The sequence below is a fragment of the Pyricularia pennisetigena genome, chromosome 1, assembly GCF_004337985.1.
Source record: "Pyricularia pennisetigena strain Br36 chromosome 1, whole genome shotgun sequence".
In the NCBI taxonomy this organism is placed as follows: Eukaryota; Fungi; Ascomycota; class Sordariomycetes; order Magnaporthales; family Pyriculariaceae; genus Pyricularia; species Pyricularia pennisetigena.
Genome location: NC_043740.1, coordinates 3,799,796 through 3,824,433, shown reverse-complemented (window position 1 = coordinate 3,824,433; position 24,638 = coordinate 3,799,796). Strand labels below are relative to the sequence as shown.

General features: G+C 51.0%; 7 protein-coding genes across 7 annotated transcripts; 2 read left to right on the top strand and 5 right to left on the bottom strand.

Annotated features, from left to right (window-relative positions):
- Nucleotides 1–16: 16 nt before the first annotated feature.
- PpBr36_07690 (uncharacterized protein) lies at nt 17–3,162 on the bottom strand (the record flags this gene model as incomplete). The annotated part of the gene is made up of 4 exons (XM_029894825.1): nt 17–157; nt 225–920; nt 977–2,811; nt 3,111–3,162. The coding sequence occupies 4 exons, from the start codon at nt 3,160–3,162 to the stop codon at nt 17–19; spliced, it is 2,724 nt and encodes a 907-aa protein (XP_029748670.1).
- A 1,362-nt stretch (nt 3,163–4,524) lies between these two features.
- PpBr36_07689 (uncharacterized protein) lies at nt 4,525–5,854 on the top strand (the record flags this gene model as incomplete). Its single annotated transcript, XM_029894824.1, has 4 exons — nt 4,525–4,580; nt 4,804–5,393; nt 5,479–5,612; nt 5,726–5,854. The coding sequence occupies 4 exons, from the start codon at nt 4,525–4,527 to the stop codon at nt 5,852–5,854; spliced, it is 909 nt and encodes a 302-aa protein (XP_029748112.1).
- A 715-nt stretch (nt 5,855–6,569) lies between these two features.
- Nucleotides 6,570–13,784, bottom strand: PpBr36_07688 (uncharacterized protein; the record flags this gene model as incomplete). Its single annotated transcript, XM_029894823.1, has 5 exons — nt 6,570–9,774; nt 10,091–10,514; nt 11,628–13,226; nt 13,420–13,615; nt 13,707–13,784. The coding sequence occupies 5 exons, from the start codon at nt 13,782–13,784 to the stop codon at nt 6,570–6,572; spliced, it is 5,502 nt and encodes a 1,833-aa protein (XP_029748113.1).
- Nucleotides 13,785–14,497: 713 nt separating this feature from the next.
- Nucleotides 14,498–15,151, bottom strand: PpBr36_07687 (uncharacterized protein; the record flags this gene model as incomplete). Its single annotated transcript, XM_029894822.1, has 3 exons — nt 14,498–14,766; nt 14,877–15,027; nt 15,104–15,151. 3 exons carry the CDS (start codon nt 15,149–15,151, stop codon nt 14,498–14,500), a joined length of 468 nt encoding a protein of 155 aa, XP_029748110.1.
- A 2,154-nt stretch (nt 15,152–17,305) lies between these two features.
- On the top strand, nt 17,306–18,979 carry PpBr36_07686 (uncharacterized protein; the record flags this gene model as incomplete). Its single annotated transcript, XM_029894821.1, has 6 exons — nt 17,306–17,312; nt 17,414–17,465; nt 17,539–17,746; nt 17,840–17,996; nt 18,114–18,499; nt 18,569–18,979. 6 exons carry the CDS (start codon nt 17,306–17,308, stop codon nt 18,977–18,979), a joined length of 1,221 nt encoding a protein of 406 aa, XP_029748111.1.
- A 1,136-nt stretch (nt 18,980–20,115) lies between these two features.
- Nucleotides 20,116–20,468, bottom strand: PpBr36_07685 (uncharacterized protein; the record flags this gene model as incomplete). Its single annotated transcript, XM_029894820.1, has 2 exons — nt 20,116–20,206; nt 20,365–20,468. 2 exons carry the CDS (start codon nt 20,466–20,468, stop codon nt 20,116–20,118), a joined length of 195 nt encoding a protein of 64 aa, XP_029748108.1.
- A 556-nt stretch (nt 20,469–21,024) lies between these two features.
- Nucleotides 21,025–22,418, bottom strand: PpBr36_07684 (uncharacterized protein; the record flags this gene model as incomplete). The annotated part of the gene is made up of 2 exons (XM_029894819.1): nt 21,025–21,966; nt 22,074–22,418. The coding sequence occupies 2 exons, from the start codon at nt 22,416–22,418 to the stop codon at nt 21,025–21,027; spliced, it is 1,287 nt and encodes a 428-aa protein (XP_029748109.1).
- Between the last annotated feature and the right edge of the window lie 2,220 nt (nt 22,419–24,638).

Genomic DNA, 24,638 nt, shown 5'->3' with positions numbered 1-24,638 from the left:
AGCGGCGACAAGCGACTTAGAACTCCCACTCGTCGTCTTCGCCAACGGATTGAATCGCCCAGTTGAACTTCTCCCGTAATGTTTTAGAGAAGAACTTTTCAATGGGAACATTCATCTTGTTGCAAAAGACAACAGTAAGGCGAGGATCAATGTAGTTCTTTATGAGTATCATGGTTAGTAATTATTGGGACACAACACACATAGCTTTCAGGATGTTCACTCACAATCTTGGAAGTGCCAAGAGCGACCTCCTTGTTGCCGTCACGGTCGGCCGCCTGGAGTTCCATGGTCCGGATGCGCTCGTCGAGCTTCTTGACTTGCTGCTCCAGCTTCTCTACAGTGACTCCTCGGCCCTCGGCCAAAACCTTCTTGGTCTTGTTTTCTTTCTTGTACATAGCATCCATCTCGCTGGCTGCCTTGAGTCGCTCCTTCAGCTCCTTCTCGGGCATCTTCTTCTCGCCATTAGCGACAGCCTTCTCATTGTCCTTTTCGAACTTTTTGGTGATGGCTGCCCTCTTTTCCTCGACCAGGAAGGCCTGATGCTCCTTCACCCATTCGTCAGTAAGCTCGGGAATGCGCTCGAAGAATTGAGCACCCTTCTTCTTCTTGAGTTTCGGGTCGAGGTCAAGCATCATCATTTTAGTGCGCCATTGCTGATACTTGAGTCCAAGGATGCGGTCGCCTAGCTTCTTCATTTGGGCGTCATGGCTGGCACCGACGCTGCGCTTGTGGTTACACAGGATGGCGACTTGACGATTGCAGTCGTTATAAATCTTGACCTTTTCCGCATCGCTAATGTTCTTCTTGCTATGAAGCTTCTGAAGGAGCGTTGACATAGTGTACGAAGCATTGTAGGTACGGAAGACCTTGGCAGTCAATCCCGGCATGTAGCTTGACAAATGCTTGTTGAGTTGGGAAGTCTGCAAAGCAGTTAGACACGATTTCTGCAAATACGGCTCTGGCTGGGAAAGCTTACCGTAAGCCGATCGAATATATCGTCGCCTTCCACCTTGGGAGCCTTCTTGAACATTTTCAGGTTCTTGAACACCTGAGCGTCTACTTCAACCTCTTGTTCGAAGCGGATACTGTCTTTACCCAAGAAATCAAGGAAGACCTTGTTGGGGGGCTGCAGCGTTACGTTTTCAACCTTCAGTGAGCAGCAACCAACTGTCTCGGCCTCGTTCTCGGTATCCTTCTCGTTTCCAGCTCTCAGAGCGAGCTTGTCAATGAAGTACATGGCTGTGGCCCTCTGGCGATCGGCCATGATCTCGCTCCTCAAATCTCGAGTGTAGTCAGCGCGGATGCGGTCAATATGCTTCTTGAGCTCCCTCGCCTTCTCAAACTTCTTGAAGTCGGCCTGTCCCTTGACGGCGCTGTTAGCGGCAAGCATGACGTACTTGTAGTTGCCGTTGACGTTCTCCTGCCACATCGCCAGCCAAGTTGCCTTGTTATCGTGCTGAACAGCTTTCCATTTGTGGCCTGCAGGCGGTTCAGGCACCTTTGCGTCTTTCCCGATATTTATTGTCACCGCCTCTGGAGGGACTCGTTCCTTGATTGTGCCAGTCTTTGGATGCTCGCCACGGCCGCGGAAGAGCGCAGGAGGCTCAACCCTGAAGTTGCCCACTTTCTCTTTCCGTCCATCCCACTTGCAGAACTTGTAAGGCTCCTCCATCTTGTCTCGTGCCTCTTTTTCGGCCTTCTTTTCCTCCTTGCTTCGTGCCTTTTTCGCTTCACTTAGTGCCTGAAAGTGCTGGAATATGGGCTTGAAGTCGAGTTTTTCAAACTCCTTGATGTCAACTTTGTTGCCATTCTTGTCCTTGGCGCCTCCAGTCTTCTTCAGTTTGTCCTTGAAGCCATTGAAGAAATTCTTGATGAAGATGGGGTTTTCCACATTTTGCGTCGAATGGAGCATCGAGCCGAAGAAAGTGGCGACCTCCTCCGCTTCCGGATGCAGCTGCAGTGGGATGCCGTTGTAATAAAGCTTGACATCCTTTGGTAGCGGTTCGTATTCAGGCGGAAACAAGACGCCGTTATGCTCCAGGGTAGTCCACTTAATGCTGTCGTCCTCCTTCTTGGGTGCATCCCACCAGCGATATTCCTCCTCTTCCTCTTCATCACCCTCCACCTCCTCACTTGCTTGTTTGACGTTGCTCTTTTTCGCTGCGGCAACTTTGCCCTTTGCAGGTGTGGCTTTGGCAGCAGGCTTCTTCGACTTTGATAGTGGCTCGTCGGAATCTGACTCGAACTTGGCCTTGCCATTCGCCTTCTTAGCGGTGCCGTTGGATTGTCGTTTAGCAGCCGGCTTGGCCTTGGTTTTTGAGAGTGGCTCGTCGTCAGAGTCAACTTCGTGCTTGACGGCAGACTTCCTCCTTGCCTCGCTTGCTCTGATTGCCTTTGCCTCCGTGGCGGCCTTCTTCTCAATGGCGCCTTTTTGTTTGGCCAACTTCACTGTCAATGGTTCATCATCTGATGATAAACCAGCAGTTTCGTGAACTGAAGGAGGGAGCTTTCCTTTTCGATTGCTCATCGGTTCATCGTCGCTGTCCACCGGTACGCGGTGTGTCGACTTTCGGCGTTTGGCCAAAGGAGCGCCATCGTCATCACTATCGTCGCTCTCTTCCTTGTATGCTGGCTTGCCTATGGAAGAACGCGATTTGCGCTTAGCTTGTCCATTTGGGGCATCGACGTCCATAGCATCATCGTCGCGAATCGGTCCATTTCGAATCGAGACTGGCGCAGGTGCATTGCTCTTGTTGGGGTATGCCTTGTCTAAAGCCATATCGTCTGCTTTCGAGATCTTGGAAGACGAAACTAAAGCAAACATCGAGTTAGTCGGCACGTCAAGCTATGATACAGCTCGCGGGTTTTCAGGCCGCAGTCAAATATGACGGGAGTTGCATCCTTCATTTTGCCCTTCAACCGAGCTGCAAGTAAGAAGTGAGATCCACGACTTTGGACAGAATTGCCGCTCTCCCGCCTCTGCATGAAGAATCATCCATCAAAGTAGGACAAAACACAAAAAAAAAAAAAAAAAAAAAAAAAAAAAACTGAGCATCTTTATCTTAAACCTGGAATATGTCAAGAAAAATTGACAAGGTAGGCAACCTTACCTTTGCCGTTCGTTCGCGACATGGGCAAGTCATCATCCGAGCTCGAAGCCATCGCAACAGCGGGTGCGTTGATAAAACGTTGCGATAGTGCCAATGGTGCTCGTGTTCGTCCCTGTATGCGTAGGATGATGTGCAGAGGAGCGGGATTCCTCAGTAATGTGTGAACCAGGGAGCGTGTCAAGGCGACAATGATGGGCAAGATAGCTTGCGACGACCGCAAACTAGTTGTTGAGAAGTTTGTAAGGATCAACTTTTGGTCGGAAGACAGGAAACGAAAAGTGGACGCTCTGTCACAAGCCAAATTCAGGAAAAGCCATGAGCAAAATTGAGTGCATGACAAAAAGCGAAAAGACCGTGGGTAAGGGAAGGGCAAAAAAAGAGAATTAAGGCGAAGGAGAGGTAGGTGAGGTTGAAGTGGGCGAACGCGGGTCTAGACCAAAGAGAGAACGTGTCTTGGAGGAATTTTGAGCGAGTTTGGCGCGGGTGAAGATTCACGATTCTAAGAGCAAAGCACCCTCTCACTTCGTTTTCTTGTCCCTGGTTGGCTTAGGCTTAGCTGACACCGTGCACGATCTTTCCCGACTAAAGTTAGGTAAGGCAAGGCAAAGGCAGCAAAGCAGCTTCGGATTTGACAGAGTCAGCGAGTGTGGGGCGCGATCGAATCAAAAGGCCCGAGCTTTGGAGGCTGATTGGACTTGGAAGCAAGTGAAAATCATGGAGACAGGAGAAAAAAAAAAGGTTTAAGAAAAAACACAACAAGTGCAAAACAAAAGATTGCACTGCCTGGAGACTGGGTTGCCGCGCCTTCTCGCGTCATGAACTTCTAAGTTGGGCGGGTCGGTTAAGTGGGCCGAGGAAGAAAAGGAGGAAAGGCAGATGCAGATGGAAGGAATCTGACTGAGCTGACTGAGACTGAACAACTGACTGGCTTGGCTTGCGACTTGACTTTTATGCTACTCGTCAGGTAATTGAAGGGTTTCAATGTATTATGTAATGCAAAGGCGTTTAAGCCATTAGACACAGTAGTCGCTCCCTGGTAACTAACAAGGCTAGGTAGCAAGTAATTAGGTATGTAGCTTCCCGGGTAGGTAAGCCACATTGGCCCGGTGTGGACCTTACTGATCAATTGGACTGGAACGTGCACGGAATTTTGCCAAGTCGCTCGGGATCAAACCACATGTCTAGTCACGTGACTAGCATGAGGAGTTTGCCGGGGAACAACGGAACGGGATTGGACTTTCCAACGACAGTCCAGCAAAAAGCCTACCGTCGACGTTCATACCTCCACTTGCCGTTTGAATTGATCCTGAAACCGGTCAATTGGCTCTTAATCGACACGGCGAATTGAGCCACCGTTGGCAGAGGCTCGATTTCTTATATTCCAGACCCTTCGCGTCATCTTAATACCGTCACAATGCTGTCAAGGGCTGCCAGACCAGCTCTGAGAGCTGGAGCTTCGGTTCCTTCTCGGTAAGTCGCGACGAGCTACCGGGACGGCTGCAAACCGATGCGAGGCCAATTCAGGCGATACGCGAGCTCTAAAGCTCAATGAAGGGGGCATGATGATTAGGATTTTGTGGTGGGGGAGTTGCGAAGGGATGAAAAAAAAAAAAAAAAAAAAAAAAAAAAAAAAAAAGACACTGGAGACATGATCAGTATTGACTGACCTTTGTTTGCCTTCACCACCTTGCAGAGTCGTCGCAACACCCCAGAATGCCGCCAACTACGCCACGCTGCGTGAGATTGAGGGTCGCCTCAAGTCCATCAAGAACATCGAGAAGATCACCAAGACGATGAAGATTGTCGCCTCGACCAAGCTCAACCGCGCCCAGCGCGCCATGACGGACAGCCGCAGCTACGGCCAGACCTCCAACGCCGTCTTCGAGTCGGCCGAGACCAAGCCCCTCGAGGGTGAGGGCAAGAAGGAGCTCTACGTCATCTGCAGCTCCGACAAGGGTCTCTGCGGTGGTATTCACTCTGGTCTGTCTCGTTACGTCCGCAAGCTGTCCGCCGAGAAGCCCGGCACCTTCGACCTGGTCATCGTCGGCGAGAAGTGCAAGGCCCAGCTGAGCCGTACCAACGCCAAGGATATCCAGATCAGCTTCGCCGGTGTTGGCAAGGACATCCCCACCTTTGCCGAAGCCTCCGCCATCGCCGACCAAATCGTTCGTCTGCCCGGCGACTACTCGAGCATCAAGATCCTGTACAACAAGTTCATCAACGCTCAGAGCTACGAGGCCACCCCGATCGAGGCTTTCTCCGAGGAGGCTATCGCTGCTTCGCGTAAGAAATTGAACTGTTCCTTCTGACGTTGGCTGCGGAGGATATGAGATGTGGTGACTGACGTCTAACGACCATATACATGTAGCCAACTTCTCCGCTTTCGAGGTTGAGGAGGGCATCCTGCCTAACCTCCGCGAGTACGCCCTGGCCAACTCCCTCTACTGGGCTCTGGCCGAGGGCCACGCCTGCGAGCAGTCTGCCCGTCGCAACGCTATGGACGTACGTATTCCCTTGGTGCTGAGCGACCTCATTGTCAAGCTCGAGCTCGAGCATAGTATGGAAAACTTTGATCCAACAGCTTCATCTAACTTACCCTTCCTTAATCCGTATAGAACGCCTCCAAGAACGCCGGTGAGATGATCACCAAGTACCAGATTCTCTTCAACCGCACCCGTCAAGCCGTCATTACTGGCGAGCTGGTCGAGATTATCACTGGTGCCACCGCCTCTGCGGACATGTAAAAAGAGATATAGAAGGACGAGTGGAGGGAAAGAGGGAAAGAGAATACTTTTGTCAAGTCTTTTGTTTTTCCCCTGCAAAAGCCGCCATAGTTTTCTTCCCTTTGTAACAAATGCATGCGCTTAAAAACCCCTGACCATGCGGGACCCCCGTGTTAACAAAGTGTACTAAAACGCTAGAATAAAGATGATGTGCTGCTGATCATGTCGAGCCCGGAAATTAAGTTATTGTGATGATTTGAAGCGTGTCGTTACCCTCGTCGGCAGCACTCGGAACAAAGCATGTCTTCCCCAAAGATGCACTGGAGCAACTGTTACCTTAAAAGGTAGCTTGATTCGCTCATTTTCCCCGCCCATGTTTACTCCTCCTTCACCCAAAGCATACACAATCGACACTAAGTACAAAAAGAGCGATGGAATCTCGCAAGGTGGAAAAAGCCAGCAACCTGCATTGATCCACGCGGATACCTCGCTAGAAAGCAAAATATTACAGAAGGAAGGAAGATTCCCACCCGAAACTAAGAAGACAGTTTAGAAAACGTGATATATATGCATGAATGCAAGGTAACCCTTTGAACCGCTCTAGAAAGAAAACAAAAGACACCTAATGTCTGCAAACAATCCAATCACGGAACAAAACAACATGGAATAGGGAAAACGGAGACGAGGGCCACCAAGAAACTTGAAACAAACAAGTGAAGCTTTGAAAGCTCAGATGTCAACTCGCCATTTCGACGTCTCCATCCTCTTTCAAGTCGACCTTCTCGACCGCAAGCTTCTTGACTTGATGACCAGCCTCCTCCACAGTTGGCGGCGCAGCAGCGGGTATTGATGCTTTGATATCATCCTTAACATTGCTGGGGCTGACGACGGCGTTGATGTTGGCTGTGGGTTTTGGATTATTTTTTTCAAAATTGGCCGCAATCTCAAGGGCCTGCTTGTTCCATTCGATGGACTTTTCCTTCCATTCTGCCACTGCCTTAACGTGCGCTTCCTTGAGCGCCGCAACTTGCTCAAGGAACGGCCGCCTTTCCTCCTCAGAGGCTGCGTTCCACATCTTGCTGGCCATTGCACGGACCTCATGGGCCGTGGGAGGACCCTTGCCAGGCCGACGCCCCTCGAGGCACCTCTGCCTTGCCGCCTCTGTGTTGGCCTTGGAGAAGAGCAAGTGCGCCTTAACTGCGACTTTGGCAGGCTCCAATGGGTGATCGCCTAGGAGAGACCATTGATGCTCCCAAAGTCGAACCTGCCATGCCTCCTCGGCCTCCTTTTGCGGATCCCGGACCTGATCAGCAGTCGACTTGCGCTTGAGAAGTGTAGAAGTCGTACCAGTCTCCTTGGGAACGATCAGGGGCGTCTGCACCTCTATGGGTCCAAGCATGTCGTTGAGGACCTCGGCTGCAGCCCTTAGGCCGGACATGTAAGCTCCGTGGACAGTGGCGGGATGCGTCGCGCTGGTATGTTCTCCTGCAAAATACAACCTGTCGATGGGACGCGACATGAGGTCGTAATCCTCCAGCTGCATGCGGGGGCCTGCAGATGAGTAGCTACCGCGGGCGAACCTATCTGAGGCCCAGCGGGTGATGATTGACTCCCTTGGTTGAGGCACAGATTTACCAAAGATGGATCGCAGTACCTCAGTGGCCTCCGCAACCAGATCATCGTTCGGGGTCTTTTCCGTGTCAAAGGCGGCATCGCCAGCCATCAACGCAAGCAAAGTAGGCATGCCACTGGTGTTGGTCACATTGAACCACTGAAAGAATCGTCCTCTCCCTGACGAATAGTCCTTCGGGTGCAGACTTGATCGACTCTGAGGTGCGCGCAGCACCCCGAATATGTCCTTGTCCTCTTCCCAGAAAGGTTGGTCGTACACAAGCACGACCTTGTTCAGCACTCCAAAACCGAGACGCTCAATGGCGTCTGCCTTCCAGGATGGCAGTGGCGGGTCGAACGTTATGTCGCCGTGTTTGAGCACGCCGAGCGGAATAGTGTTGACAACGTAGTCTGCATCTATGCTGGTGCTATCCTCCAGCTCAATCTTATATCCTGGCTGTTCATCGGCAGGGAGAGAATCTTCGTTGGATGGTTTTCTCCTGATGGCCTTGACCACCTTTTTGTACTGTATGTCCAAAGATGAAGGAATCTGGGCAAGACCAAGTGCCAAGCTTTGATAGCCTCCAACCACCATGGTATGCTTGCCTTCCCACTCGTTGCCCATGTCGATATCCCAGCCCCTAAGGCTCAGTTGGTGAACGTTGGTAGCGTTGCTGTATTCAAGATTGGCAACATGCCAGTTGAACATCCTCATGTCCTGAGAGTTGAGGTCCACGATGTCCTTGAACTGCATGATTGTCTCATCGAGGACCGACCCGAACGTAGCATCCGGGGCATTGACGGCCGGTCCAATGTCAATATCGGCGTCATCATTAACGCCTTGCTTCAGATTCCAGCCCAGCAGTTTTACGGCGTGTGCTGCTTTGTGCGCCGCAGGTGTTCCAGGCTCCAGATGAACCCGACCCGTCGCTCGGTCTGACGAGACTGGAACTAGGTCGACCCTGGGTGCGATGTTCTGTTCGGCCACTGACGGGGCTTGCGGCTGTGCCGCTGCCGTCTCTTCCACGTAGCTGATAGTCTTGTGGACTTCTGCCCAGCTGTCTTTGCCCTCGTCAATCAAGTCTCGCTTGCCTTCCAGCAACTTGGGCAGCGGCAGCTTCCATTTGTACTCTGCAACCCTTTCGATGCAGTGATTGTAGAGCTTGTCGATCAGCATGTCTCGATCCGAATCGAAAGGCTTGCCGTTGGTGTCGTAAATATTGACCAGATTGAGATCTGATCGAAGCGCATGACAGCCGAGACCCAGCTGACCGCGAATTAGAATGTTTATCGGATTTCCCCGATCGAACCCAGTGATAATCATGCCTCCCATCTCGGCAGTGTATCGCCTCGGGGAGCCATTCCCTTGAACGGGCGGTGCCGTTCTAAAAGGTCGCGAGTAGACCCTTCCACCAATTCTAGACCTGCCCTCTAGCACCACTACCTTTGGCAGCAACTCACCTCGCTCGCGAAATCGCCTGGCGTATTGTGCGAACAAGCCCTGTAACTGTCGAGCACAGCCTAGGCCCGAAAGGCCTGCCCCAATCACGACAATAGTCTTTTGTTTGGTTGGAACGCCGGCAGCTCCGGGTCTGGACCGGAGGGGACGCACTTCGCAGCAGCCAAAGTTGATGTACCCTTCTCGTACAAGCCAGTCAAAACAGACACTTGCGACGTCAAACCAGCGGCTATCCTTAGCGCAACCGATAGCCTCTTCCCGCGTCAAGGCGAATGTGGGGTTTCGCACCCATAGCCTCAATATTCCATTCCTGAGGTTCAAGTACGTGGTTATCTGTGCTTGACTGATATGGTCCCTAAGCATCAAATACTCGTCTGGATGAAGCGCGTATGGGTTCAGTCTCGACGACTCGGCAGCCGCGATGCACTGTATGGCATACTCCTGAGTGGAAACGTCGGTTGGGATCGAAGTTCTCGGTCTGAGATCATATTTCTTGTTCTGCCCATATTTTATCCTGAACTTGGCTGGCCGCGGGGCCGGCTGTGTTGGCGGCGGCTGCATAGACTCAATGGGACGCACACTCTCGGGAGGAGGTTGGGCCTCCTCCCTGGTGGGCTCGGGGGACGGGGCTGAGGGCTTCGATATCTCAGGGGCCGCAGGGACCAGTGGCACAGGCGGGACCGGCGGCTCGGGACGGTCAAGGTCAATGGGTGTTGTGGCTTTACTAGATAGGGAAGAAGGGACGGAGGACAGCTCTGACTGATCGCTCAGTTCTGACATGCATCTCGAATATGAGGGGCCGTCGTCTTCTCCAGCCATTGCTGACGGGGATGGCTTGAGCGTGGGAAGAGGATCCTCCATCGATGGGGGGCTGCCATGAGGTCAGCCCATAAACACCAAGTCGACTGAGTAACATGATTGGGATATGAACGGAAAACAAGAACCAAATAAGTAAATAAATAAAGCAGGGGGGTCCAGAGTATACAGCTAATCATGCATGGAGTGGTTGCATGTGATTTTGCAGCCAATTCAGGTGGCTTGATAGATAGGGGCCAGGATGGGGACAACTGTGAGGCTCGAAGGGCAAACACACGATATGGAATATACGAGACACAGCTCAACCACAGCCCAGGTAAAGCAGGGTACCACGTGTGTGTTGACGGAATAAATACTATAAATGAACATACCTGTCAGTCCCCAGCGGCGTGGAGACCATGGAATCTTCGGAACTTGTCATCTCAGCAGCACCCGTCTTGACGATGATCTCGGACGCATCCTCGGTGCTAGCAACTGATACACTTCTCACGCTGACCAGGCCCGAAGGTGCAGAAGTTGACGCCGGCGGCAGCTGAGCCGGTTCCGGCTGTGCAGTGGGCGACGACCTCGCAGCCAGCCGCCGAGATCGCATCGACGGCGATGGGTTGGATGATTTTTTGGATGTCCCTCGCGATGACCGAGGTGGAGTTGACGCCGACAAGGGGTCACCGAGTTGGATCGAGTCCTTGGCCCCTTTGGACGGGATATCCCTCCCCGACCCGGTGGAATTCCTCAACCGCCTCTTGACCCCTCCGTCCATTGTGTACACTCGGCTGCTCTCCTGATTGAGCTGGTCTGGAGGGGTGACGTCGAATTGGTAGATGGATGGACTTTATATATATCAGGATGTCAAAGCGTGGAATTCTTATCAACTTGGAGCGGCTCTGCAACTGCAACCCTCGCACCAATTCCGCCTTGAATCCACCGCGATAGCAAGAAAATCTCGACGACCATCGGTCTGCTGCTGTGATTGTAATACAGCAGGATTCAAAAGAGCTGCGTAGAGCATGCGTCAGTATAAAATTGAGTGTTCAAAATGACATATACGTCCTCAAATCGAAAATATGTGATGGAAAAAAGGCCCCGTCGTACGATGGGTTTTGGCTTAGAGCAAAGAAAGGCAGTGACTTGGCTGCGTTGGCCTGGGCGGGGGGGACTGACTGGGATCAGGACAGGCAACCTCGCTTTTCAACCGCTAGTCTGCAGAGGCTGGGGACTGCTCAGAGCAGCGGAAGAAGCCGAGTTTGTTGATATACTTATCGTCTCAATTAGCTGATATTGCAAAATGGGTAAGAAAATTGGCTGCTCAATGATTAATTCGCTATAAAGACCCGGCACGATAGGGACAGGACTGTGCTGTAAGGTCAGGCCATTAGCCTTCAAGGGCTGCCGGGGAATCGACTCGCAAATTTGCCATCAACATCACGTGAGTCCCAGGGACACTACTACTATTACTATTACAGATGATCCAGATAAAACTAGTTTAATACCCATCATGACAATTGCAGACTTAACGAATCGGCAAATTCAAAACAATCACATCTCTTAAAGATTTATGTTATCTGGTCTTTCCATTATCGACACCCGGCACAAAGTATAAATTTAATGCGACCGGGTGTTTGTCTCAGTACGTATGTATGTACCTATGATTGGTGCACTTCCGCTCCAATCCAGGTTGGTTATCATTCATCATGCCTGTTGTTCCGCAGTGGTTTGTATTGAATCCGCTCTTTTGCCAAAACTTTCTTTCTCTATCGCGGCCGCCATGATTTTGTTTCCGCTTATTATCGAGGTCGTGCAGATAACAATGTTCAACCGAGCTGTGATCGAGTACGGTAACAGGTTAGCCAAGCTCTAGGACGGCTACAGGTGGATGGCTGCAGTTAAGCGCTGGGTTCGAGTTCATACCTTCTTCTTTTTTTGCGATAAACCGCAACGCTGCGATTTCGGTGAAAGTTATGCCACCTACGAGAACCACAAATACGGTCCGCTTCTCCACGCTCCCCGACAGCAGCGCTCGCGCCTTGACCGCTTTATCCTCACCCTTTTGCACCTCGTCAAAAGTAGGCCCTCTGGCGTGCTTGACGGCATCATCGAAGCCCTTCCACCCTTGAGCCCCGCCGACGACACCCGCGGCGCCAGGCACCACACTACTGCCGCCCTTTGTAATGGAAAGAAGGTATTGCTTCTGTAGTATGCACTGCACTAGTCGAATCGAAAGCGGAGCATATCCACAGTATGTGTACGCAATATCGGTCGGATCGTTATCATTTACTTCCTCGACGTTGAGGCGGAGCTGCTTTCGAAGGTAGGTGTAGTTGGTCTTGGTGCCTGTCGCGCCGTGACTTGCTCCTGTCATGGGAATCATTTGCGCCAGAGGCGATGTACGAGAAAGGAAGAGCTGTAATTTCTCGAGATTGTGTAACGTGAGCAGATGCTGGTAGCCATAGCCTTCTAGCACCAATCTCTTAAGGAACTCAAAGTCCTTCACAAGTATCCCTCCCGACAGACAGGAATGTATGCAGAGCAGTCTGAGGACTTTGGGAAGCGGGGTGTCGCACGCAATGAGTTCTTCAATTGCTTCGAGCGATGGTTCGAAGCCATACGCGAGGTTCTGCTCGACCTCAAGGAGTTTTCGAAACAGGTCGGTGCGCGCATGGCTGATTATTTCCTCTGCTAGGCCTGTGTGTACCTTTAAGCTCGCCTGTTCGGCCTGGTAACCCGGCAGCTTCTGGACAAAAGATTTCAGTTCAGCGGTGGTCTTGGTCGCGTGCCTACTATCGTAGTCGCTCTGTAAACGACGTGCTATTTTGTTCAGTAGAGGGCCAACTGTGGCAAAGTTGGCGTTCCTCAATTGGTCAAAGAGCTTATCGGACGAGTCGAGCTGAATTTTTCGTTTCCTCCCCGTCGAGTTTGAGGTTGGGGCAGTAGAATTGTTTTGTGCTGCTGACTGTGGTGGCACACCGACGACAGTGGAGTCCACTTCTGTCTGATTGTGCTGGATCTCAAAGACCTCGTCGATCAGACCCTCATATGTCAACTGTGTAAGCAGAGGAGTCACGGGGTCGACTTCTCGGTCGATTATTATAACGCTCTCCATTGTCGTACTAGGGTTGAGCCCGATCTTGTCGCTCACATCCTCGCCTGCCAAGAGCTCCTGGCGCATCCGCGATAGCATCTCAGCCACACGTCTGGCGTTGTCACCCTTGCCGATTATTCGTGGGAACAGGCCATGTCTCTGTTGAATGCCCATCAGAGCACGTGCGAGCAAGTAATTGGGCGTGGGGTCGTTGGCTAGGAAAAGGTCTCTGAATGAGTCTTCGAGCTCCAGTGATAGCACATCCCGTTCGAGCGGGAAGAAGTATAACGGAAGCTCCGAAATGTTCACATCGCCGAGCACCCCGGCCTCTTCCAGTAACTTATCAGACATGGTGGTCCGCCGGGGGACCCAGAATATGTGGAATTCATGCCCAGTCTGGCTTTCGCGGTGCAGTCGTCGGATCTCATCTGTTTGTAGTTTTGGCATCAGTATGATATACCCGGAGGGTGCGGATGCCCACGTGCTCATCATGTGCTGCCCATCAAGTGAGGGCTAGCATAACCACAGAGGCCATGACGATAGCATAGAGTTTGAGCTTTGCGCAAACGCTGGGGAGTAGCCTCTCGATCAAAGGCAAAAATCGGTGAATACGAGACTGACCTGCGATTTCCTGTGCATTACGGGCGCATTCGCCTCTCGCAATGAAAACGACATTGCGCTGGCTGGTGCTGGCGTTTTTACTTTCCAAAAAGAAGAACTTGTCGACGCCGTAGTCTTGCAAGGTAGAGACCTTGACGATGAGGCCAATAGGGCCGGCGAGGCTCTTTTCAATCACGAGATTTTTCTTACCGCGGACCTAGGAGCTCCGAGTCAGCAATCGATCGGGTTGCTAGCTGTGAAGATTGTTTGAACCTGTAGATATGGATTGGCGCGGGAAGTAAACTCACTCCTTCCAGCAGGTAGAGCAGGTCTTTACGAGCCTTATCTCTGACCTGATCGGTGTCAAATGCCACATGAGGAGCCATGACGAGCCCTCCATGCGGTACGGAGCGGAGGGCGGCAGGCGATTCCTACCGACAACTTAATCGTTGGCGTACGTTTCGATTGAGAATTGGGAAGCTCCGTCTGGGGAGTTGACATCACTGCACGTGGTGCGGCTTGCCGCCCAGCCCAGGCCTGAGCGGGGACGGCAGTCCACAGGCCAGACGACAAGCCGCCACCTAAATGCCTCAGGCCCATGGCACAACCTGTACCTGTCAAAAGTAACATTTGACACGGTGAATTAAAGTTTGATGTATTGTGAATGACTATAAAGGTCTTCTTCTGGGCTTGTATTTGTTCATTTCACGAAATCCTCCCCATCTAGGTTTTTCAAAGAGCATTTGCAATGTCAAGGAGCCCGGTTCGACTAAATAACGCTTGGTGCCATGTATGCCTGCTTCATTTCTTGATCAAAGGCGACGTGACCTCTTCGCAACCCTGCAAGATTCTTGTAGAACTCAATCTCATGCATGCAAAATCTCTCGTCGCATAGTCATTATGATCATTCTCGGCTTTAGAAAACGACAACACCCATGCGCCGCGTTAAAGACACGCTAGTCCAATGAGGTACCCCGAATGTAGTAAATCGCCAGTAAGCAGAGTGGTCAACCATTCCGACCGATGCAGTCGGTAACACGCGACTAGTGATACCAGGGTCGCCGACCTCGGGCCATCTTGCCGCCAACCATACTGTCAATCAGACGGTGTTATCGTGGTAGTAGAAATCGATGTCTCTCGGCCGTGCCCTATTGCTTCGCACGAACTCTTCATCCCCTGGCGGTCGCTCATTTTTGGTATTGCCCGTGAGCATAGACTGTAGGCTCATGCAAACGCTCTCCACATTCTGTACTGGTGACCATCCCTGTTGTCCCAGAAGATCTAAACAGATGATGCCGTTGGAGTATATGTGCGGGTGCATGGGTATCGGGCGGTCTGGTAGCTTAGTAAAGACGACCTCGGGCGGCTCTGTCATGCCAAGTCATTAGCAAAACTGGGAACGCAAAGACCGCCACGTTTGGTTCCGACAGTATCGCACGCGAATGCGTGATATTTCATTTGTTGCGACCGGAACTAACCTATCGGATAAGATGAGCTGAATCTGAACTTCAGCCTGTACGTCTCGTTGGCATAAAGGGGGTTGTTGTCCAGAACTTTTATGTCTAATAACCACTCCTCGAAGTTGTCGGCACTGATGAGAAGAATGCCAGGAGGTAAACTTTCTTTGATCTGTAAGGCGTGGAATCCCGTATTAGGTTACGTAGACAGAGCGTGCTCAATGTGTAGCCCGGAAACTAGAACAAACCTTGATCAGCTCCTTACTCAACCGCTTGTTCGCAAAGCTGGCCGCCATTGCTCCAGGGTGGTCGAGTGGTCGCAGCAGCGACGCAGAATTCTGTACAAACCCGCCAGTTATACAGAATCAGGCGGGCAATCTATGGTGTCGGAGATGCTGCGCTTCCTATCAGGCGGGTGGCCGTTGCTTGATGGTGCGAGGGGTTCGGAATGGCAAGCCGAGAGACAAGCGTACACAGCGGACAATTCTGTCGTGGCAGTGTGAGGGAGGCGGCAAAATGACTAGCTCAAGACTTTTTTTTTTTTTTTTTTTTTTTTTTTTCTTGGATGGGCGAGGTAGTATCTTGCAGCAAGAAACGTCTAGCCCAGCTTCATTCAGTCGTCGCGCCAATAAATATTATTGACAGATAAGACGGGGCAGTCTCAACCAGCGAGACCAACTTCAAGCAGCGAATGGCGGTATTAAGTCACCAACAAACACTTCTAGAAGGCAAGTGCCTGAGCTAATATCTTGGCAAAGGTTTTGTTGCTTCTTGTTATGTGCACGTCGATTTTAGACAAGGTGCGGCACAGCGTCAAGGGCGCCAAAGAAACCGCCCTCTTCCAAGATATCAAATCAAATTATATGTGATCCAAGATTGATGCCAAAAAAGGAGGATGATTTTGATAGGTTTGATATTGATAACCCGGCGATCGTTCTCGGTCCACGCGAGGTTGGCAGTATTGCAGTGCAGGAAGGGAAGAATTGTTTCGCCAAACTACGGCACCTGCCAATCCAAATGACGTCTCCTGGTTCTTTACCCCGATCCACGTATGGCCCCGCGGTGGGGTCTTTGGTTGTCAGGGTCGCGTTGGTCGCAAATACTCTATCTATGCTTACCTACTCGTTGCTGATGGGCGAGCTGAAACTGTTTCCCATCTCTGTTTGTGCTGGGTTTGAATTTCCAAATAATTTGACTCAGCAGGCAAAAGGATGAGGTTCTGGATATAAATGGAAGTGGAGGGGATCCGGCACTGCCACCGCGACTGTGCTATTGGAGTACTGTACATAGTGGGCTCTCATGGGCTGGGAAATACGGTACTCGAAGCTAAGGTATACCGTATATGTAGCGTATGTAACATGTGTAACAAGATAATTAATTACAGGAGAGCTAATTCCGTATATAGGCATGCCGTAAGATGGATTTACCCAGCTCAAAATTGCAGAGGCGAAATCCTTCCTCCCTTGCACCCTGCCTGGGTTTTCCATAGCGGGGAGCGAGATTGACCCCTCCACTCTCAAGCTAATTGTTACTGCGGAGCTGCCGCGGTTCCTGGCGGGCAGGGGCTGAGCTGCTCTAGCGCGGGGTATTGGGCAACCGTTCAATTGAGGGCGTCTCGAGCCTTTGGGAGCTGCCTTGCTTTCGGCTGCGCGCCAGGCTGCACTTATCACATTGGACACTTAACTCAATCGTCTCCCTTCTTTATGCAAACAATAGAGCCTTGAGTCTGCACATTTACAATATGTCCTAGGACTACTGTAGACTAGGCTGGTTAGAATGATCAATCACGTGTCGCGCGCCTAATGCTTCACCTACTAGTAAACTTTTACCGTCCAACTTATCTCCACTGCCTTACCTACAAAGTACCTAACAAAGAGGTGGCTGCCCAGCCGCATCCCACCCTACTGCCCCCGGTCCAAGACGCAAAGACCAGGCGTTACGCCAATCCCTGATTTGGTTCACACGAACAGAACCACCCCTCCACTTCCTCCAGGAATCTATAGTATCCTCGAATGTGCCCAATTCATCTGTCTGCCTTACTACCTACCTGTCTTGTTTGACATTACTTTACCAACGTACGTGGGAGGTGCGGCACTATAGGTATCTACCTACGTTGCCAAGCTGCTGCCATACCACCCCTCCACCTGTTTCCTGGAAGATAAGTCCACCAGACGCATTCATCTCATAGTCGCTGGCTCGCCGTAAGCAGCTACCCGCCGCACTTGTTCTGTGCCTGAAACACTGCTTCCATTGGCTCCTTCGCGAAAGGTCAGAATTGGACATTTTCCTCGCTGGTCTTCCGGCTACGACTGTTTAGAGCAATACGCCCCGGATCAAAGACTGTCCTGTCGCACCCCCGCGACCAATTCCAGACTGGTCAAGTTGGTTCCTCGTGAGCCGATACATTCGGAGCGCCACAACCAGGCGACGCTCAACATAGTGCCTACACGATGAGCTGTGCGTATACCTGACGAGGTCTTATTCTGCTTCCCGCTCGCTTCTTATGGCCTGGTTTTCTTTGAAAGTTTGCTCACTGACCATTGTTGTGTTTTTGGCAGTCTCTGGTATGCTCAACCGCCTGCATGGCCAGCCAGAGAGCTACGACAAGAAGTAAGCAGCGACATTCTCTCAATGTGTGTGCTCGCGGCGCGCTCTAACCCACTCTCTCCTACCGCGTCCATAGATCAAAATACCGATTCGGCAAAACCCTCGGGGCTGGCACATATGGCATCGTCAGAGAAGCGGAGGGACAGACCGGCAAGGTCGCCATCAAGATCATTCTGAAGAAGAATGTCAAGGGCAACGAACGCATGGTGTACGATGAGCTCGAAATGCTCCAGCGACTGCAGCATCCGCACATCGTTCGGTTTGTGGACTGGTTCGAGTCGAGAGTCAGTACTCTAGAGGCTGCCGCAAAGCTCCCCTAAACAAAGTGATACAAAGTGATAAGTAACTGACGACACACCAATATCGCTGTTCTATAGGACAAGTACTACATTGTGACCGAACTGGCGACCGGAGGCGAGCTTTTCGATCGTATTTGCGAGCAGGGCAAGTTTACGGAAAAGGATGCCTCACAAACCATCAAACAGGTTCTTGGTGCCGTAGATTACCTACACAGCAAGAACGTTGTCCATAGAGGTAAGCATCAGAAGAGGTCTTGGGTGGCAGGCGGCGCAATCGGGTGTGAAGAGCGTTGAAGCAACTTCAGTTGGCAATATACATGGATGACTGATGGCAAGCCTTTTTGAATGATAGATCTCAAACCCGAGAACCTACTTTACCTGAGCAAAGCGCCCGACTCGGATCTGGTCCTGGCAGACTTTGGTATCGCCAAGATGCTAGACAGCAGGGACGAGGTCCTGACAACTATGGCTGGCTCTTTTGGGTATGCAGCTCCCGAGGTCATGATGAAGAAGGGACATGGAAAGCCAGTCGACATGTGGTCCATGGGTGTCATCACATACACACTACTCTGCGGTTATTCTCCGTTCCGATCCGAGGGCCTTCAGGATCTTATTGAGGAATGCTCCAATGCACAGGTAACATTCCATGATAGGTATTGGCGAGACGTGAGCGAGGACGCAAAGAACTTTATCAGGTCTCTGCTGCAGGCCAACCCAGACGATCGTGCGACCAGCGGTGTAAGTTCAGTTTTGTCCTTTGCGCTTTTCAGTGGGATGACGGACTGCTAATTCGGTGTCACTATATAGCAAGCTCTCAGGCACCCGTGGCTCAGCGGCGAGAATGCAACGGACCACAACTTGCTGCCCGAAATTAAGTCCTTCATGGCGAAGGCGCGACTTCGACGTGGCATCGAGATGGTCAAGCTGGCGAACCGCATCCAGACGCTCAAGCTCCAGGAAGAAGACTTCGACAACACGGACATGCCGGACGACGCGGTCGATGCGGCAGATGCGTCACAGGGCAGTGCAGGATCGCCTGGTGGCAGCGGACTGTTCAAGCCGGGGGAGAAGAAGACCATGTCAAAGGCGGTCAAGGGTGCAATCTTCCGCGAGGTGGTGTTGGCCAAGGTCAGGGAGATGAAGACGCAAGAGGAGACGCTCAAGGTAGCGGAGGAGGTAGAGAAGGAAGCTCGCAGGAAGAGCTTCACTGGTTCATGAAGGAGGAGCGCTTAGGTTGCTCTTCAACGGCGTCTCTTTTAATGCAGCCTTTGTCCTTTGCCCTTTTGCCTTTCTTGACTACTTTACCGTTTTAGGTGGGGTAGGGTTTACTTTGCCTGCTTTGGGCTTGTTGTTTGCGTATCTGGGTAGTTTCTGGGATTGAATGACGGTTTGCAGCATTGTAGTTGAGATCCGTCCTCGCAGAGAGATATGGGTAGACGTGTCACCGGGGAGTCGATGTGATAGGATACCTGCGTCATCTTTTAGCGATATTTCAATATTTCAAAGTTACCGTTTTGTCTTTCATCTTGCTGCTTTCTCCAGCTGGAACGAATATCCTTGGGGCTTGGTTGAGGCAGCATTGTCTTTTTTATTTTTATTATTTTTATGTTAATCTGCTGTTTTCCGGCGCTGGAAACCTTCTGGGGCGTGAATGCGCCAGTGCTTAATATTGGTTGTTCAATGCGATAGTTTGCGCAATTGCGCAAATCAAGCATAAAAGATAAACCAATTGTGTGCAAATTACTTTAGTCTTTCTTATAAGAGAAACACAGGATCCTTTATACATTGAACAATGAGATGCGCATAAAATGTGCGAATGGGCTATTGAATGATTAAAATAATGTGTAACATTCAAACGAGCATGCCATCGCATGAACGTCCAATCTGAAAGAACCCCCCCGCAAGCCCCGGGCGCCAAACAAGCACAGCCCATTCATCCATTTCCGGGTCCTTGGGATATTCGGGTAGGGCATAACACAGCCGCGCCGAACCGATCTTTTGCCAAAATGACGAGCTCCAATCCCGTCAAACCACACCCCGGGAAGGCGCAGCCCCAAATCCAACGACGTGGTACTTGGTCAAGTTACCGTACCCGGTCGTCGATCATTGCGGCCTTTTTTTTTTGGGGGGGTTGTTGTTGTCCACGTCGGGGGCGTGTCTGTACAACTTGATGGTTCGGTGGGGAGAAGCTAGAAAAAGACAAAAAAAACAGGATTTTTGCTTGGTCAAAGTTCATCATTGCTCATCTCGATGGTTTTTTTTTTTTCTTTTTTTTTTTTNNAAAAAAAAAAAAAACAAGCGGATAGCAACTGGGTTAGCCAAGGACTGTTCTTGGTTTTCTTTTTTTCCCGGATTTATCGCGATTTCTCGGCAACGGCGAGATTGGCGAAAAGAGGGGGGGATTTTTCGTCCCCTCGCCTCGCACAGCCACCATCGTGGGTTTCCCTTTGTTAATTGACAGTTCGCGAAAAGGGGGTGAGTATCGAACAAGGTATTTTTTTCCCCTGGAAATTGAGAATTTATGCGGTTCTAATGTCAAGATGCTGCAATTTTGGCCAACGGCTTGTACGTCTGTCTATATTTGCGCGACTGTGCGCTGCTACAGGTAGGTTGGGCGAACGGGTGGCATGGAAACAAAAAGTTGCAAATTGTCCGAGTTATTTTTGGTGCCTTCATAATATTTTGACTGTATCGAAGCTGATGCCATTAGGATTGTTTAATGACCTTCATTTGATGTTGGCGGCCAGAAGCACACATGTAGACGCAACCCGTCCTTAAGTGGACATGTCCACCGGGGCTGAGAAGCATGGGGAGTTTGTGCACGTGTAACAGAGTTATGCACAGAAGCGGAATATGAATTTGAATTTGAATTTGTTTTGTTTGTTTAGAGCAATTACGTTTACTGTTACTTTTTAAACTAGGGCTACCAGAGTGCAACCAAGATCGATGCGCCGGACTTTTTGTAACAAGGGTGTTTGTACACGTTCCAAACATAAGACATGAAAGAAAATTGCACGTGTGTGCAGTAGTAATATAGGGTGTGGTGCGTGGTAGACGCTGACAAAGGAGATAGAAACTCAGAAAGGAAAACATGATGGTATCAAATCGTCCAAATCGAACAAGATCGTCAAGTCTTGTTCGTCTCTAGTAAGTCATTGCAAGATGCTGCCGTATGGATTTCGAGGTATGTGAAGTGCGTGAGAGATATGTGGGTATATAAAAGGAAATGTTGTTAATTGGTTGATTTAGTGGGTGGTCGGTTTTCATGACAGCTCGGCCAAGACATCGTTGCAGAGCCTTTCGTAGCGCGAAGCGTCAAACCTCTTGCGTTGCCATCCGTTCTGTCGCAGTTTTTCAATGCGCGCCTGGCGGTCCAACACGCGGAGCTCCTCGCTGGCAATCGATGCATTTGGATCAGAGACGATGGCGGCCATGAACTCTTCCTTGCGCATCTGCCCGGTAGATTCGCCGAGAAGGGCGTCAACGTCGGAACGGTGGGCTTGTAGTTGGTACTTGAGTGACAACAGCGTGTCACAATAGCGGTAGACAGACTGAGATGCTCTGTGCGAATCATCGTCGAAGTGGTCAAAGCCATTTTGGCTCGAGAGCGAGTGACGCATACTGGACCGCCGAGGCATGGGAGCGTGAAGGTCAGGGCTGCATGCTGACGCAGACTCGGGGCTGGCGGGGCGTTTCGGCGGCTCGGGAAGAGGGGACCTGAGTATAGGAGAAGCGAAGTAGGCGTCCTCAAAACCCAATGTCGGCGAATCGGGACGGATGATGGGCTCGCTGGGGAATGCAAACTTTTCCTCCTTTGGCAGCTGGAAGGAGACCGTTTTCTTGGCCTTGCGCTGAACCAGAGTTGAATCGGTAGATCTTGAAAGGAGATCGTCGTAAGAGCAAATAGAGTTGGTGGGCGAGGCTGTGGACGGCGTAGACCAGGTCCCCGAGCTGATGGACCCTGAAGGCGAGTGGTAGCCACTCCCGCTAAAACCAGCGGATGCCCGCGAGCTGCTCCGCGACAAGGAAGTCGCGGCGGTCTCGGCGGCCTTGATAAGGGCTGCGGCCTCGTCGTAATGTGTGCGAGCTTGAGTCAGAAGCTGAGCTCTCGCTGGGGCAGTAGCCGGATACGGCCTCGCACACATCTCGAACGAGTTGGCGGCATAAAAGTGCAAGTAGATCAAGTGCGCCGGTTCAACAGAAGACTGGAGTGGTGTAAGCGGGCGAAATAAAAGAGAGAGAGAGGGAGAAAAAAAAAAAAACACGGGCAAGGTAGGCGACTATCTTGAATAGTCGGGATGATCCTACTTACAGTGTCCTTGAGGTTTTCCAAGATTTCGGTGCAACGTGCCGAGCAGGCACGGAACCTTTTGCTCACATGATGGCGCTTGATCTCGGCCATCGTCCTCCTCCATTCCGCTGCCGTGTATGGCAGATTAGGGAGCAGAGCTAGCATGGGAGACGACACACGATTTATCGCTCTGGAAGCTCTTACAGGGATCGCCAGGGATCCCAAGCTGGCGTGTCGTGCGTGTCGCGCAGGGCGGGCTGATGCTGGTATGTTGTGCGTGGGCAACTCTGCGATGCTGGCCCGGTGACTTGCTGCTGGAGGAGATCCCGTAGCTGAGGTAAGACGAAGAGGAATTAAACCAGCCATGTTTTTGGCCTATTAGCGGATTGGTGGAAGGGTGAATGGTGGTAGATGGATGGTAATTATAAGACTCCGGCAATTGCGTTCGGTGATGGCGGGGACAAGTCAACAAGGCTTCCCTCCAGGTCCGCGAAGCCGCGAAAGTTGGAGGATCGGTGCTCGGCAGATTCGAGATGGGACGGGTCAACTGATATCGAAACTGTCAAGAGGTTGCATGCGGACCCATGGCCAGGTATGAGCGTGCGTGCCGGGTCAGACGGAAGCCGTCGAGGTTTCCACCAGGTAATTATCAGACGAACAATGCGAATGGGTGTTTGGTTGGTGGCTTTTGTTGGTTGACAAGTGCTTTTGGGTTGCGGAGAGGTCGCGGAGAGGAGCAATAAAAAAAAAACGAAAAAGCAAGCTAGTGATGAAAAAGAAGCTTTATACTGTTGAGGTTTTTTCTTTTATAGCAAAGTTGTTTGAGTAAGACTTGCTTGCGTAAGATGATATTAAAGAGCGTTTGATGACGGAGTCGAGGCAGACAACGCCGTGTATATACCGTAGGCCAAAGGGATGACGACAAAGCCAAGCAAACGACAACGCTTTAAAGTAGACGAATAAACCGGAGGGAATCTGGTTTAGGTTGGCGAAGAGCGTGGCGGGAGGCTGTGTAAGAGATATAACCCAGGGCGGATAGTGAGGTTGAGGTGTGTGCCCTTGGGCTTGTTGGTACTTTTGAGTACGGCGCGCGAACGATTCAGATTTAGGTCGACCATGGACGGGTAGGCATAAAATGGCAATCAATCAATGAATGAGAACCAGACTAACTTTAGCATCCAAGTAATAAAATAAATCAACAAAAAAATGCAGCGCAGTGCATAGGGAAAGGAGTCGGGGGGGACTTTTAGGGAATAAATTAAAGAGAGAAAAAGAGACGGCGGCACACGCTTGTGTGCTCTCCCTTCCTGGGTACCTACCTAAGCGTTGCATTCCGAGAGTCCCACCCCCCCCCCCGAAGCAACCCTCCCTGGCGTGGCGTGCAAACCATGGAGACCGAAAGGACCCATACACGCCCCCCCATCCCCATCCCACAATCCCAGAAAGCTGCCAACATGGTCTTCAAATTTCCGACAGCTCGAATTTGACTACCAGACCAAGCAGAAGTGACACCTGAGAAAGGAGTGGAAAACTGGGGGACCATGACGAGAGACATGGAGATACGAATACCGCAGCGATTTCATCCACTGTGACGACGGTCAACTGATCTCCAGGGAGAGCTCTACTCTGTCACTGTAAACTTTGTGTGTGAGCAACCGTTACGTAGGGGCACGCACGGTTGTCGCCGAAAAAAAGACCGTTGTAGGGATGGATATTGAAGATTTTCTGGAGCTGGATTTTTTTTTTCTCTTTCTCTCTCTTTTGTGGAGTTTTGTGTTTTGCTTCTTGTGTGCACGGCTTCTTTAGCAGGCAGGCTTACACAGTTACGATGCACAAGGAAGGAGACTACTCACGGAGTACCTCTGTACCTAGCGATTGAAAGAGGGACAAAAAATAGGAGAAGGTTGCGCCAGTGGGAAATTGGAGAACAAGCGGTTAGTACCTTCCGTCGTCCGCGATGTGGGTTCCATGGTAGCCCTGGTTGAAAGATGCTTACTGTAGTGGCTGAATGGCAGCAGATTGTACCTACTGAAAGGGACTTCGCTAGCAGTCTACCCAGCCCAGGGATGACACTGACGCTGCGCAGGGATCTTTTTTTTTCTTTTTTCTTTTTTCTCTCTCCCTGAGACAATGGACAGGGACAAGGGCAAAAGGTTGTGGGTCCTTGGTTGACACTATAGAGGCCCGTGCCCTGGTCCGGCAAAGTTTTGGTATGTTTGAGGTCTGGGAACTGGGCGGCATTGCATTTGGGCTTTTGGCAAATCTTCCACCAAAAATGCTGCCTTGGTTCAGGTTATTACGCAGAAAAGTTGCATGCAATGCAAACGAAAATATTCCCACCCTTGACCATGAAACAATACGCCATTTTGCTTCTACCAAGTGGCCCAGATCTCGTCACGATTGTCTGTTCGTCCCTGGTGATCAGGACGAGCTCTTGAAACGGCTTCGTGGCTGCTCAGCCTTGCATGTAGCAACAGCAGCAGCAGCAGCAGCAGTTCCTTCCATTTGGCCTCTCAAACCGGAATCTGATCAATCAAGCGCACGGATCCCGATGCCCCGGATTAGTTAAACCATCCATTATTGCCT